We start from the raw sequence: 16901 nt of genomic DNA on the forward strand, positions 1-16901 counted from the left end.
AATAATTTTCCCATTTTCTGAAAACTGAAGGGCATCCCAACTCAGCAGTGTTCCTACCCATTTGCTTTTGTCTCCTGTACATACAATATCATATAACTTCACTATGATCCATGCAATCATTTTATTTTACACATCTGTAGCAGGATGCTCTGTCTGGGATGCAGTCAAGACTTGAGCAATGCAAATTTTTCAAAGCCATCACTGGGAACTGAGAGGAGGTGTCATGCTGCTTTTGGTGCTGAATTACACAAAACCAAATCTGACTCATCAACTCCAAAGTTGAACATCCTGATAGTGAGGTGAAGGTGTGGCAGATATTGTAAAGTATCCTTATCTAAAGATGCTGAGCTGACACAGCTGACTTCTCCATAACCATATGTAGACATATGACTGACAGTGAACCACTTTATACTATAAAAAGTACCACTTTATATATATACTATAAAAGTGCCAGATGGCAGGGATTTCTAGCACACTCCTTCTTGGAGCATGTGTGGAGATTCCTCCCTTGGGTGGGGACGCCTCTTAAGGTGAGATAAAGATGTTTGCCCACAATCATTGATATGGGTCAGTAACATTGATCTCTACTCAATGATTATTTCTTTTTTGGTAACTTTAATATCATTGCTTTAATACAGTACATTATTATATACTATACTAGCAGTGTTAGCTTCTATACCATGCAGTAAGTAATTCTGGATATATTTGTCTAATCATTTATCATAATAAATCATTGATTTTTATACATCTGGCTTGCCATCCTTAATTCTGCACGACAAAGTTGTACAAAGGTTCAATCAATGTGTATAGTTCCTTAGACTTATACCGTTGACCAAGTCTGGGGCTAAGATTGGATCCAACCACACCCAGACTCCTCTCTGAGGAGTTAAGAAAGCCAGAGGTCATTCTGCACCTTGTGACTCTATGGGAAGGCTTCTCTAATAAACTTTGAAGCTCCCCCTCCACCCACAACAGCATCGTACATTCCATTACCTCATGTCTTTTTAGAAACAGTTTCTGGAAATGCAGAGCTATGGTTGTTGTCAAACACTTTATTTTTCTACTTTTTTTTTTTTTTAATTTAAAAGTGAAAAAAAAACAAGAAAGTCCCATACAACCCAGAAAGAGGTTTAAAAAATATCCAGGATTATTTTCAAGTCTCTTTTTCTTATTAAGTGTTTCCTCATCTTTTCCCCAAAGAACAGAATATTTGGCAACATTTTAATTACACTGCCGATAAAAGTAGAAGTAGTAATCAGTAAAAAATATTCCAGCAAAGAAACGGTCAGTTGAGCAGCTAGCAAAACCCTGCAAAAGAAAAATAAAGGAGGTTCATACAGGAACTTCTCTCAGTTCAAATGCCATTTGTCTTTTGCTATGCTGCCCTTTGGAAAGGCTTACCGGCACAGCTACGCGGAAAGAGTACGCGCTGTCATACAGCTTAGCTACAGGGAGAGCCCAGACGTGCTGCCGTCCCTAGGCAACAAATGAGAGACAGATTAGGTAACCTCAATCCACGGGAAACTGGAGAGAAGGACAAATTCTGGAAGTATTTCATTGACAAATGCAGTGCAAGGTAATTATGATACCGAGACTTGATAACTACAGGCAAAGTATTTAAAGATGAAGTGCTGACTTTAAACCCTGCAAATGTGGGTTTGCTCTGATCAGCTCCACGTGGAGGTGAACTGGCAGGCATCTGACTTCCAGTGACACTCAGCTGGCTCTGAATACCTGGATTCCCTCACTCGTTTTCTAAGCAAATTCCCCCAAAAATAGGGATTGTTCCTGATATGCCAGGTGGCCTAAGAGCTTTAATTTGTAAAACTAGCAAATGGCAGTTCTGCTGATTTTGGGACAGCAACTTTAGCAGTGCTCAGAAGACGTAAAATTTCTTCCATATATTCTAAAGATATAGGTAGAGTCTTCACTCACTATTTCAAAACCAGATACCTATAAGGTTTCATGCTATTTTTTATTACAGTGTTCTGCTGTGCAAAAGTGAAACAACGTATTTTGTACCTGAAATATTTATGCTACAATGAATAAAACAAAATTCAGTCCTCTCTATTACCTAATGACCCACAGTAACTTATATTTCTAGTGTCTCAACTCCTTTATCTTTCTCTCCTCACTTCACTTTTCTGACACATCCTCTCTGCTGGAGACAATATGTTCACATGACAAAACCTACATGGGACTGGTGAGTCCAAATGATTGCTGTTCTGCCTTTTGGTAGGGAATAAGCCCTCCCATCCCTTGAAAAATCATCTTAAAAGAAACCTCTTCAACTAGGCAGCATTTCTATTCTGAGTCACATCAAATCTGAAAGCTTGCTGCTGCTGGAGGCTAGTTAGCTTTCATCTTTTGATGTGAATTTCAGGTTGACACAGGAAATCTCTTTGACCAGTTTTGTCAGTAAGCTTCAAGGACACTTCTGCATTGTGGAGCTCTCTATGTCTGACTTAATTTCAATTCTGTTGAAATTACAGCAGACAGGTCAAAACTTGGAAAATTTGGGCTTTCGGATGACTATGCCACTGTTACAGAGAAGCCTGAAACTTTTTGCGAGATATTTGAAAAGTTGAGCAAAAAGTCAGCTGGAGGTATCTAAAGTGCTGTAATCTGACTAAGCACAAAAAAAACCAATATCCAAACAAACAACACAAGTCAAGCAAAAACATGCTATGTATGGGATCATAGATCAGAATTCTGAAGACTCTTCTCCAGAAGAAATTGGAAATTACTTCCAAATTCAGAGATGTTTCTCCTACAATGTGTTCAGAAATGCTATTATCATTGCTTCTGCTTTTCCTGCTGTTTTAGCCAGAATAAACATTTCTGAACAAACATTGACAAATGGGGGCCCTGAAGGAGGCCTTTATGTCCAGGCAGCATGAAGAAAGTTTAAAGCCTTCGTCAATTTGCTGGAGATGCTTCAAGATTTGCAAGACCTGGTCACTAAATATTTTTTATTGGGAAAATCTAACCTGTTTTACCAGCTTTTATCCTTGTTGAGGCAATCCAGAGAATGACACATAAACAATTTTGCTTTTACAATGAAGAATTTTCCCTAGAGGGATTTATTGGTAAACTCCTGTTCACACAGAACTAAAGCAGAACATTACCATTGTTGCCAACAAATTCTAGACTTTAAAACTGGAATTAATTACCCGTAAGATAATAATGGAAACAATAAAGTAGATGAGAGTTTGGAGGACTCTCCTAAAGCTCTGAGAGATAAGTTATTCCCATTTCTTAAATATCTCTGGAGTTATAATAAGTTGTAGTGGTGGCTTAGACTGCGGCAGAATCAAAACTGTCCTTTCAGAGAATTATTATGGATAGATTTTTATAAAAGTCAGCAGAAAACTGACTCCAACAAAAAGACTGCATCTCATTATGGTCATGCCAAAGCCAGCCATGACTGACAGACTCAAAGTACCAGCATTTGGATTTCTAGTACTTCAACAAAGATCAGAATTTTGCAACCATTAGTTTCATAAAAAAGACTCTCAAAACCCAGAGTATTGCTACAAAAATCTTACCTGTGTGGTTTCTTGAAAATTCTTCCTAGTGTTTTGGCTTGAAGAATAATGAGAGCAATAATTTCCAAATGTGACTTTGCAGAGAAATATAATTAATGGTTCTGTGGTGCTTCAAGAAACAGAGAAAAAGAAGGATAAATGGCTTTATTAAAAATAAAATCAGTTGCCCCCAAACCACAAACCAATATTCAAAATACACTCATACTCAGTGAAACTCTGGATATGATGTATTAATCCCTACATGGGAGGGCTATACTATTGGGTTATAATGGCATACATTTAAAAGACAAATTTTCAGTGGCTGTAGAAAACAAGCAGACACTTCAGGAGTACTGTTATACTTCATCTTATCTGAAAAATGCAGATGTTTACAGGGATAACCTTGAAGATCAAAAGACTGGACGAATCCTTTGTTGCAGAGACAGAAGTCATGAGCTGTTGTCAAGCAGATTGTTTGGCTGCTTTTCTGGCTATTGCTGGCCTTTCTCAGAATAAAACTCCAAAATAAATAACTCTTCCCTCTGGGAGAACACGGTGGAGGTGGGCTTTTGAGGAGAAAATACCTGCTGAAAGGAATAAGTCCGCTGCTTTTCCCTGCTGTAAGTGACAATTTTATGCCACATCAGAAGTTCTGCATAAGAATCTCCCTTTTACAGGGCTTGGCACAACAGGCCAAAGCAGACACTCTCCGGAGTTACTCATGTTATGTTCCTAAAAATGTTTCTCTGCAACAAAAGAAAAATCAGATCCCTAGGCCAGAGACCACAATCCTGCTAATGCACACATACGTGTCTGCTCAAATGCTTATTAGGATTGAAGCTTAAGACTCCTGGATTTCAATACCTGCAACATTGGATGAAATCTTCCTTGAGCTGAGAATGGTATTCCCACTCCTCTGAATAGGACAAATTTGTGTAACAACAGACATCAGGCAAGAATTTCTATCAAATGAAGAACCACTGTTGTCTTTTGCATCCATTCCTTTTAATTGTACTTACTTTATTTCCAGTGAGATTTCTACATCCATGGGCGTGTATTTGTTAATAGGAATAACATAGCTGTAGTTTCCAGAGCTGAAAAAGGTTGTATTAATACACATGGGATTTTGACATAGAGAGTATCTTCACCAAAACATGGAAATTGCATTTAAACAGAAAAAACCATAAAAAGGTATCAAAGACTACTGTATGCAAGAGAAAACAACTGTGACCAGAAGCAGCCAGGTCACAATAATAGTGTTTTGTTCTACTATAGCATAATAAAACAATTATTTTTATTATTTTATTAAATAATAAAATAATAATTAATAAAAATTCACCTACCTGCACTGCAGATTTTTACTACAATAGCGATTGTCAATGCTTTGCTGAGTTTCCAAAATCTGTATGGAACTGATTGTTGTATCAATCCCTAAAAATATTAAGAACAATAGTTTTTTCTTGATTATTATAGAAATCTTAGATAAGAGCATAATAAAACTGCAGTTAGTCTACTGCCTTGGTTGCCACCACAGGACTTGCTGCAGGTCTAAATTAGCACTCAGTTAAAAGCCCCTGGTTGAGTACTATCATTCTGCCACTGGAGATAAGAGCCTTGTTCAGTTTGCAAGGACAAATATCCTGGGAACTTAACATTGCACCATTTTCTTTTGGTCCTCAACATCAACAGATGTTGAAGGCTACTTTGATGGCAGCCCAAGTAAAACTCAAATATGCCAATACTCATTTTAATGTACTAGAAGCCATACTCATTCAAGTAACTAACTTGAAAAACCTCATCTTTGTTGAGAGGAATAATATGGAATGCAACAAAACTTGTTTCTCATTCTCTGTGGACAAAAACTACCCAACTTAAATGAAAATTATTATTTCTTCATATAATGTTGCCTTGGACTTGCAAGAACTTTTGGTTTTGCAAGAGTTTTGTAATATTCTACAGATAGATGATGAGTTTATGCTCATAATCTTATGAGATTTATACATGTTTATAATGAGTTTATAATCATCATCTCTCTGTAGAATATTACAAAATTAAAACATTGATTTTCCCTTAGGCAGACACCGTGTGTCTGAGAGTGCTGTCCAAATCCTTCCTGAACTCTGGCAGCCTTGGTGTCATGACCACTTCTCTGGGGAGCTTGTTTCAGTGCTTGACCAACCTCAGGGTGAAGAATCTTTTCCTAATAGCCAGCCTAAGCCTCCCCTGACACAGCTTCCTGCTGTTCCTCAGGTCCTGCCACTGGTCACCAGAGCAAAGAGATCCGTGCCTGCCCCTTCTCCTCTCCTGATGAGGAAGCTGTGGGCCATCAGGAGGTGTCCCCTCAGCATCCTCTTCTCCAGGCTGAACAAACCAGGGGATCTCAGCTGCTCCTCGTACAGCTTCCTCTGCAGACCCTTCACCTGGTGTTACAAAGTGATGCAGAAAGGAGGACTTGGCTCAGCAGGCCCATGCCCTTCACATCAGGCTGTGCACACTGGGTTTGTGTTTCTGCTCCTCTGTTCCACAGCAACCATTCACTGCTTTGCAGAGAAATTTGAGTATAGGGTGACCTGTTCTCTGATTATGAAATCTCTGTGTGGTAGTATATGCTTAATTTTCAGCACGCAAATATCTGCAAGTGTCAAAGGGAAATTGAGCATGCTCATCTCAGAGAAGTAGCACAGGGAACATTTCCCTATCACACAGCAACTCATTACTCATGAGAGGATCCCATCTGAGGTGTGTGTACCCATGCAAAAAAAATCAGAAGGGGAATGATTTTTCCCAGATCATCCCACTGGGGCACATCCAGGCAACAAGCAGAACCCTGTTCTATTCCTCACCTGCTTTAAATGCATGGTCAAGATGTCTAAGTCTAGATGTTTTATCATCCAAACATTGCCTATTCTTTAATCAAACATTTATTTAAAAAAAAATAATAATAATAATAAATTTAAAAAACCTAAGCCTTAAAAGAGAAGATTCACATAAAGCAAAAAGACACAAGGCATAATCCTGCTCATAGTGAATGTGTGCCAGAGCATGCTGTTATAACATATGTAGTCAGCAGATACTCATCTTTACATAAAAGAATCAATATTTTCAGCCCAGGCTGACTCTGACAGCAGTGCACAGTCACTAAAAGGGAAACCTGAAATCAAGCCAAGCTTCCTGTGTCAAGGAACTTAATTTCATCTCCTCTGAAGGCAGTGTCAGGATCTGAAGGTAGGGATGGCCCCTTTGAGCAGCTGACATTTTAATCCCTTAGGTGAGATGAGGTAAACCCCAAACACTTCCTTCACACTGTATCATGAGTTTCCTGCACATGAATATCACACTTGTATCCTTAAGCAGAAGATTTTAGTCCCTGTCAAGGAAAAGGCCACTTGTCATTTTATTGTATCTGAAGCCAAGCCTAAGAACTCTCTAGAAAGGGCAGTCAGAATGTCTATAAAAATCTAATAAAGATATAAGAATAAACTGAAAATTACAGTGAATCACAGGTTTCCTGTTGTTCACAGGAACTAGACTCACAAGTGCTAATTCTCTATAATGATGAATTACAACTGAAACTTCTCTAAAGTCCAGAAGCAGAATTCAAAGCCTAAAAGTAGATCTTGAAAGTTATACAAGTAAATATTTTAATTTTTTTTTTCATTTAAATATAGGACTTACAGTCATTTCCAAGATCAGGTCTTCCACCAGGTTTTTTGACAGGATCTCCTTTGGGTAACATGTCACTTTTGTTCCCTGTAAAAGGATGAATGTACAAACATCCCCCAAATTAGCCTTGCACGATTGTAACAGCAAAAATATGAATACAAAACCAGAAGATATTTTGTTAATTATCTCTTGAATAAAGACATGCATAACCACGAGAGAGATCTTTAAAATACAAAGCACCTCCATTCAGAAGAAGATATACACAGTCAAAATAAGTTTGCAGATTACAAGTTTTTGAAATCTACAGACTATCAAAAACATTTCCAAAACATAGCCTAATAGAAAAGACTTCATCACACACAGAAAACACCACCAATTTCTATAACAGCAAGCCAAGCTGAAAGTCAATATGCAGCCAGGCACTTCAGCACAAATCTGAACATAAAGCCACATCTTTCTTATTAGTGAGAAAATCACATTAGGAATTATAGGCATCTGGTGTGCAAATACAGGCTGCAGGAACAACCCAGATTTTTGAATGTGAGATGTTAAGATACTGAGGACTGAGCCAGTACTTCAGAGAGAGTGTGTATAACCAAATAAAAAAAGCTAGCACAAGTCTCTAATAAATGATCACCATGTTCCCTGATGTCACCTCTGTACCTTCACACATGGAACTAGGCTGTGTAACATAAGCTGACAACTTCATTTTTTAATTGTTATTCTATTAATTTTCTCAACACTTGCCTAGAAAAGTGAACTTTAAAGGTATTTTGAATAATCACCATAAAGTACAACCAGGGAAGGCAAATGGCCCTTCAAGCCCTTGGGAAATGGTCTAATGCTATTCCTGTGCTTCTACACAGATTGCCAGCTAAGAATCTGTTCAGAGGCAGGCAGCTGGCACTGGGAAATGCTGATCTTGCCTAAACTAATGTGTTTCACTGAATATCGCTTCTAGAATACCAAAATACTCCATTACTAGGTTTTCCAAAGGAAACTTTCTGATTTCAGAATGACTGTTTCATGATAGGATGCAGGGATCAAAATGCATTATTACTGAGACTGAAGCAAGACAGCTGGATTGACCTTATTGTTTTCTTATTCATTCCAGATTTGGATTTCATTTCAGGATTGGGAAATAAGAAAATCCAGACTTTTCTCATGCTAGTAGGTGACCAAGAGCATGGAGCAGCATTAACAAATGGAATCCAAAGGCCCAGAAGCGATGTAATACAAAATCATCTTTGGGATTTTAATCTGCCTTGTGTTTTTTATAAAACTCTAATACTGCTGCCAGCTATTCCTTGAATTCATTTCCTATTTACTAACTCATCATACAGATCTACAGGTTCTGCCAGATTTGGTGGTAACTGCTGCATTCGGTAGTCATCTGCTGTCCCATGTCATTAAACAGTTCCACACACCTAGGAAAATGGCTACTGAACACATGCAATCACTTATACACACACAATCATCTTGGGGCAGATCTAATAAAAGCCTGTTCATTCTCTCATTCCTCCCTTTAATTCACAAACTAATTGTCACACATTCATTTTCTCCTGACTTCTCTTAATAGTCCAGATATGCTAGCAATGCATTAAACACCGTAATTTTGCATTTTCATTAACAGAGAGCTATTCTGTAGAAAACCTATATCCCCTAGTGGAGGTAAAAGATTGCTCTATGCAGATTAAATAGTTCATCCCATGCAAGTGTTGATGGGAATATTTATTAAAAACTTGGAGTTAGTAAACACTTAAAATTGCGATTCTTTTGCAGGAGGTGGAAGAAAGCATTAAGCAGTATCAGAATTTTGTACAAAAACCAGGATAAAGACAGATTTCCTTCATTAAGACTTCCACTATTTACACTGAGTCAGTAACCAGCATAGAACTTTAGTTTCACTTGGGTTTTTACTTATCATAGAATTATAATTTCATTGTTCTTTCAGATATTGCAATCTAATTTTTTAATACAAGGTGCCAATTGAGAAGACCAAGAACTACCACAAAGCAGCACAGCAACCTTTAATAAATTGTAAATAAAATTCCACTCTTTCACATATAGTAACACTGATGGCTTTCTCAAAGCCCCACATGGGGTGTGAAGTTCCAATTCAATAACAAATAACCAGCATGACAAGAATGTAATGAGGAAAACCATCATCTTCAGATATGATTAAGAAAAACTCATCCAATAAATGTAGTATATTTTTTCCCCTCAAATACTCTATGGTTTTAATTCAAGTGAGTTGCAATATTCTGTAGGCAGCATGGGGAAAATCAGCTGATGATTTCTCATTGTGGTGGTACTTTACTATGAATCTGTTAACTGCCCTCTGAAGGCAATAAATGGCAATGCCTGAGGCTGACCAAAATCCAGCAGGAGCTCTCACCAACCTTTTATTGTGAGGGAAGAGACACTGGGGAGAAACAACAAGTAAGGACAGCTCCTGGTTATTGGTGGCACTTAACATTAAGGGGAGAGCAGTGAACACTAATGGCATGGAAGCAGAGAGCAGGAAAAGCCCAAATGCTGGAGGGTATTCACATTCCTCAATTCCACTGAAATCAATGGAAGTTCAAAAGCCCAAATCCTCCAGAGAAATCAGTTAAAAGAAAATATGAGGAATAAAGGTCACATTAATCTAGGTGACATAAAGATATGCTGAGTTTTTGTTTAATAATTTTTCTCTTGCTTATGAATGCTTTTGCTTCTACTTGAACTTTCCGAGCAGACTTTTCATCAACAGCTCCGGGATGCAAAGGATTAGCACCTACAATGCATGCAGTAGTCTGCACCCACAGAATTCAAGTATTGCACGTGGAGCAGCAAAAGGTCTGTAATAATTCCTGAATTAGTATTTAATTTAATTGCAATTTCAAACAGCTCTGCCTTTCCATGAATCAGACTGATCAGCTGATTCTAAAGCATCCAGTTTTTATCATGATTATTCCCCATATTTAATGCTTAGTTTTTTCTGAAAACATTTTCCTTTTCATTTATCTTGGCTACAGCTACATTAAACAGCTTGTTGGTTTTCCTTCTGTTTGGATTTCATGTTGACATTGTTACCTTCCATCTGGGGGATATATTCAGGTTCATTAAACTTGTGCAGAACTGAAATCTTTCAGTAGCTTGTGTACTGTGCTGATTTTTCACTCTTGGATCCACTCTTAATGCTATTTGGAGCATAAAACCTTGAGAAGGTAATGCTTTGTGTTTATTCTTATCTTCTCTTTCCACCTAATATCAGAAGCAGCCAGCTGAGGATAGAAGGTTTTCATATTTCATTTTCATCCATCTATAATTCCTTCACTTATAAATGAGATTAACATATTCTTAATTAATCAACACTCTTTCAGGTTTCAGAGCAATACAAATCACACAGGTATGACCTCTTGAAAGCTGTATTGAGCTCCATCTGCCACGGCCTTACTGCAGCACTGATCACAAGAATCTCAAGGAGTAATCACACACAGCTTGTCTGCAGAGGAAAGAACAGCCAGTGGGTGAGCCCCACCGAAACAGCTCACCCTGAGAGTGCCACAGCCACTGGTGATGCCTGCCCTGACAGGCATTTGTACTTCAGAGGCTGAACTGCATCCATCCCCAGTTTCATTCACTCTGTCAACTGTGCTGCAAGGATTGTTCCCAAGGCCAAGATAAGAAGAGTATGAACGCTGGTTTAGTCATAGTGACATTTGCTTCCACACACTGGGTATGTTAAGGACTGGGAGAGAGGAATACAGATTCCTACAAGTTATGCATACCTTTATGAATTAACCCTTTCTTATAAATATGACAAAAGTTGTAAACAACACATCTCAGGCACTACACATACAACATCTGGCAGACAGTATCACTAAAATAATTAATTCCAGTAAAAGTTGTAACTATGGTATTTTATGAAAAATCCTTTGCTAGGACTTTTCCCTCCTGAGGAGCTGGGAGGCCCAGGAAAGAAATGTAAACAATAACTATCTGCTGCTGTGGAATGCAACAGGTGCATCTTCCATTGGTCCATGTGGATTGATGACCAATCACAGCCACCTGTGTCGAGGCTGTGAGCAGTCACAAGATTTTGTTATGCATTCTATTCTATTCTTGTTCCTTCAAGCCTTCTGATGATCTTTTTCTCTCTGTTCTTTTAGTATAGTTTTAATATAATATACACCATAACATAATAAACCAGCCTTCTGAAATGGAGTCAAGCCTCGCGTCTCCACACTTGGGGTGCTCACAACAAAAACTATTTTATTTTACAGAGCTCTGCTTTCAAATACTACTGTTCAAAACCCCTGCCTTAACAATCAGAGTTTTAAGTGTAAGTTTTATGTTTTCAGGCAGTTGGCATTCTGTCTCTGCCCATAGAAATGATGTAGTACCACCACATTGTTACACAATTCAGTTTTTTTGGGGTTTTTTGCATCTGTTAATTAATTCTCTACTAGCCCTAATCAACTCACATCCAAGTGTAGGCAAAGGTCAATTAAAGGGATTACTGACTTTCCAGTTCACATCAAATAATTTACCAAGAATGGCCAGGAAAAACAGTGACACCAGCCAAGTCATCTTAGGGTCCCAAATTCTTAAGGGTAACCAGACTGGATTTTTCAAAAACATATTCACTGCAGTGATGATTAGTTATATCAAGATTTTTTTTAATCGTCTGGACTAAGTTCTTTTGTAGAAAGCTAACAACCTTTAAAGATTCTGGCCCCTTCCCCCACACTTTCCATACAGCTTCTGCTCAAATTATAAAGAATTACATTTTCAACTTACGTTTTTCCTTTGCATTATTTTTTTCATAACGTAGAAATTTGACTTTTGGTTGATGAATTGGACAACAATAGACCTTGTCACAAGGTAAAATGTCACAGAAATTCACTTCAGGGATCCTGCTGATGGGCTGTGTTGTCTGAGAAACTGTGCTTTCACTGGGCAATGCTAAAAAAAAAGCAAACAACAACAACAAAAAAACCAAAATATAATTCCCACAAATGCTGTGTACTGGCATTTTATAATAGCCAATTATGTGTATGCAGACCAGCAGAGACAGTACCTGCTGTGGTAGTAGAGGGAGAGACTGAAACAGAACTTGGAGTACTGCTGATGAAGAAAAACAATTCATTAAGAAACGGACATTAGAGTTGAAGACCAAAATAAATTGATCCACAGTCTATTAGTGATTCCACTAATTTGAATTCACTAATGGTGATTTAACTACTTGCCTGTAAACTGGATGTTTTTCAAAACGGCTGTCATGAAGGCTAAGTAAATATAGGCTCCATATTGTCAAAGCACTGTAGAAAGAGAATTGTTCTGTAGATTTACATCCATCTTTTATGCAACACAATAGCAATAATACCTTGACAACATTGTGTCAAAATGCAGTCACGCAAGTGTTAACTATCTGATCACTTTAGTGGGAAAAATTTCAGCTGAATTTAATGGGGTTTAGATCAAATACTTGTATGCAGTATTGTGTTCATGTACTTGTATTCAACACAAAATACGGCCACTTTCCAACATAAATAGAATCACACCACCAGCTCAAAGTACTCAGGTCACAAAAAGATTGATTGTAACCCACAGGGTTTTGGACTGGAGACAGAAAATGGCAATCTCAGAAGTCCAGGGCATACTTTCCTTTCCACAAGTCCAATGTCACAAGTTAAACTTCCAGTCACATAATTGCACACCACAGTGGGAACAAGTTCAGCTTCATTTCACACAACAGAATCACTCTGTACATCAGAAATTGTACTTAGGCACAGAATGACTGGGTAAAGCATGCAGAGTACAGGTTTGCACCTGTAGTACAAGCCACTGAGGTAGACTCAAGGTGCACCATTCATTGTGATGTGCAGAGAGATCAGGTGTGTGTCCATCCCATGAGTACCTTACTTTTATACAATGGTTTCAACTTTACAATATTACCAGGGATATTAATTGTTAATCTTAATACATTGTGTTCTTAAGTAGGAAGGGAAAAGAAGAAGAAAAAGTGCTATATTCTTTCAGATAAGTAGAAAGGGGAATGGAGAAACAAGTCAAATTGTTGTTAATTAATTGTTACCATAGTGCCATAATAGCAATCAAAGCTATTATAGTCACCCGGAAAATCTTCACAGATTTGGTCTTTGATAAGCAAACCTAGGGTAAAAAAAAATTTGGTTAATTCAAATGGCACATATCTAAGCAACTACTAGTAGATTAAGAAATACTACACTGGGATGACTTTACATCACCTTTGTTTCTTTCCTGATCACCCCTATATACGGGTCAACACCTACAGAGAAAAACTTCAGTAATTAAGAGGTCCCTAAGACTTTCAGTGCACTGTGCATTGTTGATAGTTTGGGGGCACAAACATTGTAGAAGAAGAAAGGATAGATAAAAATAACAGCTCCTTGTCCTTTCTTCCTGCCATTTTTAATACTTTTGAAGTATTTCAAAATCAAATAAAGAACTCAGTAAGTGTCCAGAACTAAAAGCTCAGCAGCTTTCATTTTGTGCTCAGACCATGTGAAAGCAGGACTGGTACAAACACAGAAGAAAGGCACTTTCCAAACAAGTAGGATAATCTTAGATGATGGAGCATTTGACTGTCATTATGGCACAAAGCATATTTGACCTATTATTTTCTCTTGCTCTTTGGCACTGGCACAAGCAAAGTAGGCAAATGAGCATTGGTTCATATTAAAGAACAGGGCTTGGCAGCCTAGGAAGACTGTCTTGAAAAAGGTCAATAGATGTATTTCCTGACTCATATGATCCCTTTGAAAAGGGGTATCCACTTCCTATTCCATGATACAGGCAAGAGAAAGTGAAAGCAAATCCCGGTGAATGACTCAGACAAGGATTTCATTTCACTCACCTTCCTGGATTTTGGTGGGACTGATTTTACTGATGGCAAGAGACTATTAGCTCGACTATACCTGCTGTAAGAGACAAGATCTCTTTAACATTCAAATGCTTCAGCAAGTAATGAATGAAGAAAAGACATTTTTAATGTGTTAATGTCAACTTGCTTTTTCAATTTTAACATTTACAGAGGGAAAGGCAGAAGTGCCAGCAGATTCATTTTCAAGGGTAAAGGTTTCCAGTTAACTCACTCAGGTGAATGCTCTTAAATGCTACATTTGATTTCGAAGAAAACTTGGGGAAATGGATTAGATAGAGGAAACATTCATCACTTCCACTGAAGCACCAGTGAAAATTCTTTCTTGCAGAAGACAATCTTCAGATTTGCTTTAGAAACAATTTCCAAGTCCCAGAGCTGTAACTGGACATAATCTACCCTTTACTTCATGCAGCAGAAGCAATTACAAAAATTACTATAATTTAACAGCCGTTTCATACATTAATTTCATCAGTGACTAAAAAAATTTGAAAAATTTGGGGTCTTTTGAACAGCTTAAATACTGGAAAATAGCTGAACTCTACCGTCAAGTAAAATCGGTTTTCACCTCTATCGCTTTAGAGATCAACTTAACAACTTGTGTGACAGCCATTAGAGAACATCCCAGCCAGAGGTACCTGACTTTGCTCTCTTCACTGACTGTTGACTTTAAACTGTTGATCCGTTTCAGCCTGGCCAGTTTCCTATTCCACTGTTCCAATTCTTCTATTCTGACTTCAAGATTGTTTGTTAGTTTACAAAGCTGCTTTACAGCACCAACATTCTCCATGAAGATCTGATCCTGAGAAGAAAACAGTGACAAAAGCAGGTCCATAGTAGGTACATAGTATATTCATCAATCAGGTGTAACAAGCAGAAATGAGTGCAGAATTCACCTAGAAAAACACAAGTTATCTCACTGTAGATGGGATGCATGTATGACCATAAAACCCTTTTGCTAGACATTTAATTTGCAGTAAACTGAAAATGAGAACTTGCAGAAAAATTTGAACTAAAGGGCTTTTTACATCAAGAACTTAAATCGTATTTTACCTTCATACCATGTTGAAACCTTAACACTGTTCCAGCAGGCATCTACTACTTGATTTTTCTGTGCTTTAGCTGAAGACAGATTTTACAATCCCTTAGCAAATTGTACATCCAGCCCTCTCCCTACAGGTATTAGGTAGGCTCAGACAAACCAGAGTTTCTATCCATGTTGTACAAATATTATTAATCACACAGAGATACGTGACACAGATTAAAAACCAAACCAGACGTCAAGCTGTGATTATATAATATTTTGCTCTCCCCTTCAGCCTCTCAAGTCTCTTACAGGAATCTTGCAGGTTCTAATAACATGATCATCTCTGCAACTAAAACAGTTTAGACACCCTCCATTTACTCCTTCTGGATATTTTACTCGGGAAAAGCCTCCTATTCTCCTACCCCTGCTTATCATCTCTGTATCAATCTTCTGCTGGAAATGCCCTCAGTATAATCATCCAGGCAGTATTTTATCCATTTCTGAGTCAAAAATTGTTATTGATCCACTGCAGGAGCATAGTAGAATACTTTGTTGTGTGTGAAAGAATGGCTTTCTCATACTAATGTCCAACCAGACTGCTGCCTTTGGATGAAGCAATTACTGCAATTAATGTTGTTGTGTTCCAGTCTGGTCAAGTTAAGCAGAAGATAAAAGCAGTTTTGCCTTTCACATTGTTAAAGCCATGCACACCTTTCTTTTAAAGGTGACTGCATTCCACAAAAGCAGCCAGCATTTCATGCAATCAGAATCAGAGCACACTATCAGCTGCCAGTCACAAGCTTCCCTACTGCCAGAATACCAAGAGCCCATTTAAATAAAATGTGACTTCAAAATTATCTCTTGTACCTAGAACTGTGAAATCACTAATACAGACACTTGCCCTCGTATCAATGATACATTGCAGCTGCCCTTCCCATTGTCTTCAAATCAAGCATGAATTGCTTCTAGGTGGCTTCAACTAGCTGAGAAAATTGCTCTTCTCACAAAATGAAGGAACACTCTATTTGAGAGGAAAAAAACTGACCAGAGTTTTACTGCCCTTCTAGTGACAAAGTACTGAGCACAGTGTGAATGAGAAAAAAAGATTCTGTTTCAAAAGACAAAATTGCATATAGTTGAGACATTTCTCTAGAAAGCAGCAGACCCTGGTTCAAATGTAATGTAATCAATTAGTTTTACAGAGTTCAACAGGCCCAAACTGACAAAGAGACACAACACCAGCCAGCACCCTACTTATCTGGAATATGAGATAATAAAAGTTCAAGGTCTCATCACCTGCCAAAGTGAAAGAAGAGAAAAACACTGTCCATTTATTATTCAAGCTGCAAACCTATTCTGGAGCTGGGAGCTCCAGAAATTTAAATCAGGTGTTCCACCTGAACAAGACATGTTCCAAATCTCTGAATTCAATATATGTCTTAAACTGTTGGACACTGATCTCTCCTGATCCTGTCACCCCAAAGGTCATGGAATTGACATTCACATGCTCTGCCACAAGTGTTAGGAGAAAAAGAAGAAAGCACAGATTTATCTGACTGTATTAAAACACCAAAGTGCCTGTGCAGTAACCCCAGATGCAAATCTAGACAAGTAGTCAAGAAAACGCTAAGCAGCAAATAAACCATTGCTGTAACAATCCAGTCCTGCTTGGACCACATATGCAGTAGGATCATACCCTACGGGCATGAATAGAAAGTAGGCATTCTCCATTTGTAGGTCACATCCCCTGTCAAGTGCTCTCCAGAGAGCCAAG

At 38.1% G+C, this 16901-nt stretch overlaps 1 protein-coding gene across 1 annotated transcript in view; it reads right to left on the bottom strand.

Annotated features, from left to right (window-relative positions):
- Positions 1 to 1125: 1125 nt before the first annotated feature.
- The window catches only part of MYRFL (myelin regulatory factor like), a 40227-nt gene continuing 24451 nt past the window's right edge, over positions 1126 to 16901 (bottom strand). The window contains exons 14-25 of the mRNA XM_041411217.1: positions 14739 to 14902; positions 14077 to 14140; positions 13276 to 13352; positions 12428 to 12499; positions 12259 to 12305; positions 11979 to 12143; positions 7203 to 7277; positions 4871 to 4958; positions 4547 to 4621; positions 3549 to 3657; positions 1402 to 1476; positions 1126 to 1308 (exon numbers count right to left, since the gene is read on the bottom strand). Of these exons, the coding sequence (XP_041267151.1) occupies positions 1222 to 1308; positions 1402 to 1476; positions 3549 to 3657; positions 4547 to 4621; positions 4871 to 4958; positions 7203 to 7277; positions 11979 to 12143; positions 12259 to 12305; positions 12428 to 12499; positions 13276 to 13352; positions 14077 to 14140; positions 14739 to 14902 (1098 nt within the window). The 3' untranslated portion in view covers positions 1126 to 1221. The remainder of the gene's footprint in view (positions 1309 to 1401; positions 1477 to 3548; positions 3658 to 4546; positions 4622 to 4870; positions 4959 to 7202; positions 7278 to 11978; positions 12144 to 12258; positions 12306 to 12427; positions 12500 to 13275; positions 13353 to 14076; positions 14141 to 14738; positions 14903 to 16901) is intronic.

The sequence above is a fragment of the Onychostruthus taczanowskii genome, unplaced genomic scaffold, assembly GCF_017590055.1.
Source record: "Onychostruthus taczanowskii isolate IOZ18803 unplaced genomic scaffold, ASM1759005v1 scaffold35, whole genome shotgun sequence".
Lineage (NCBI taxonomy): Eukaryota > Metazoa > Chordata > Aves > Passeriformes > Passeridae > Onychostruthus > Onychostruthus taczanowskii.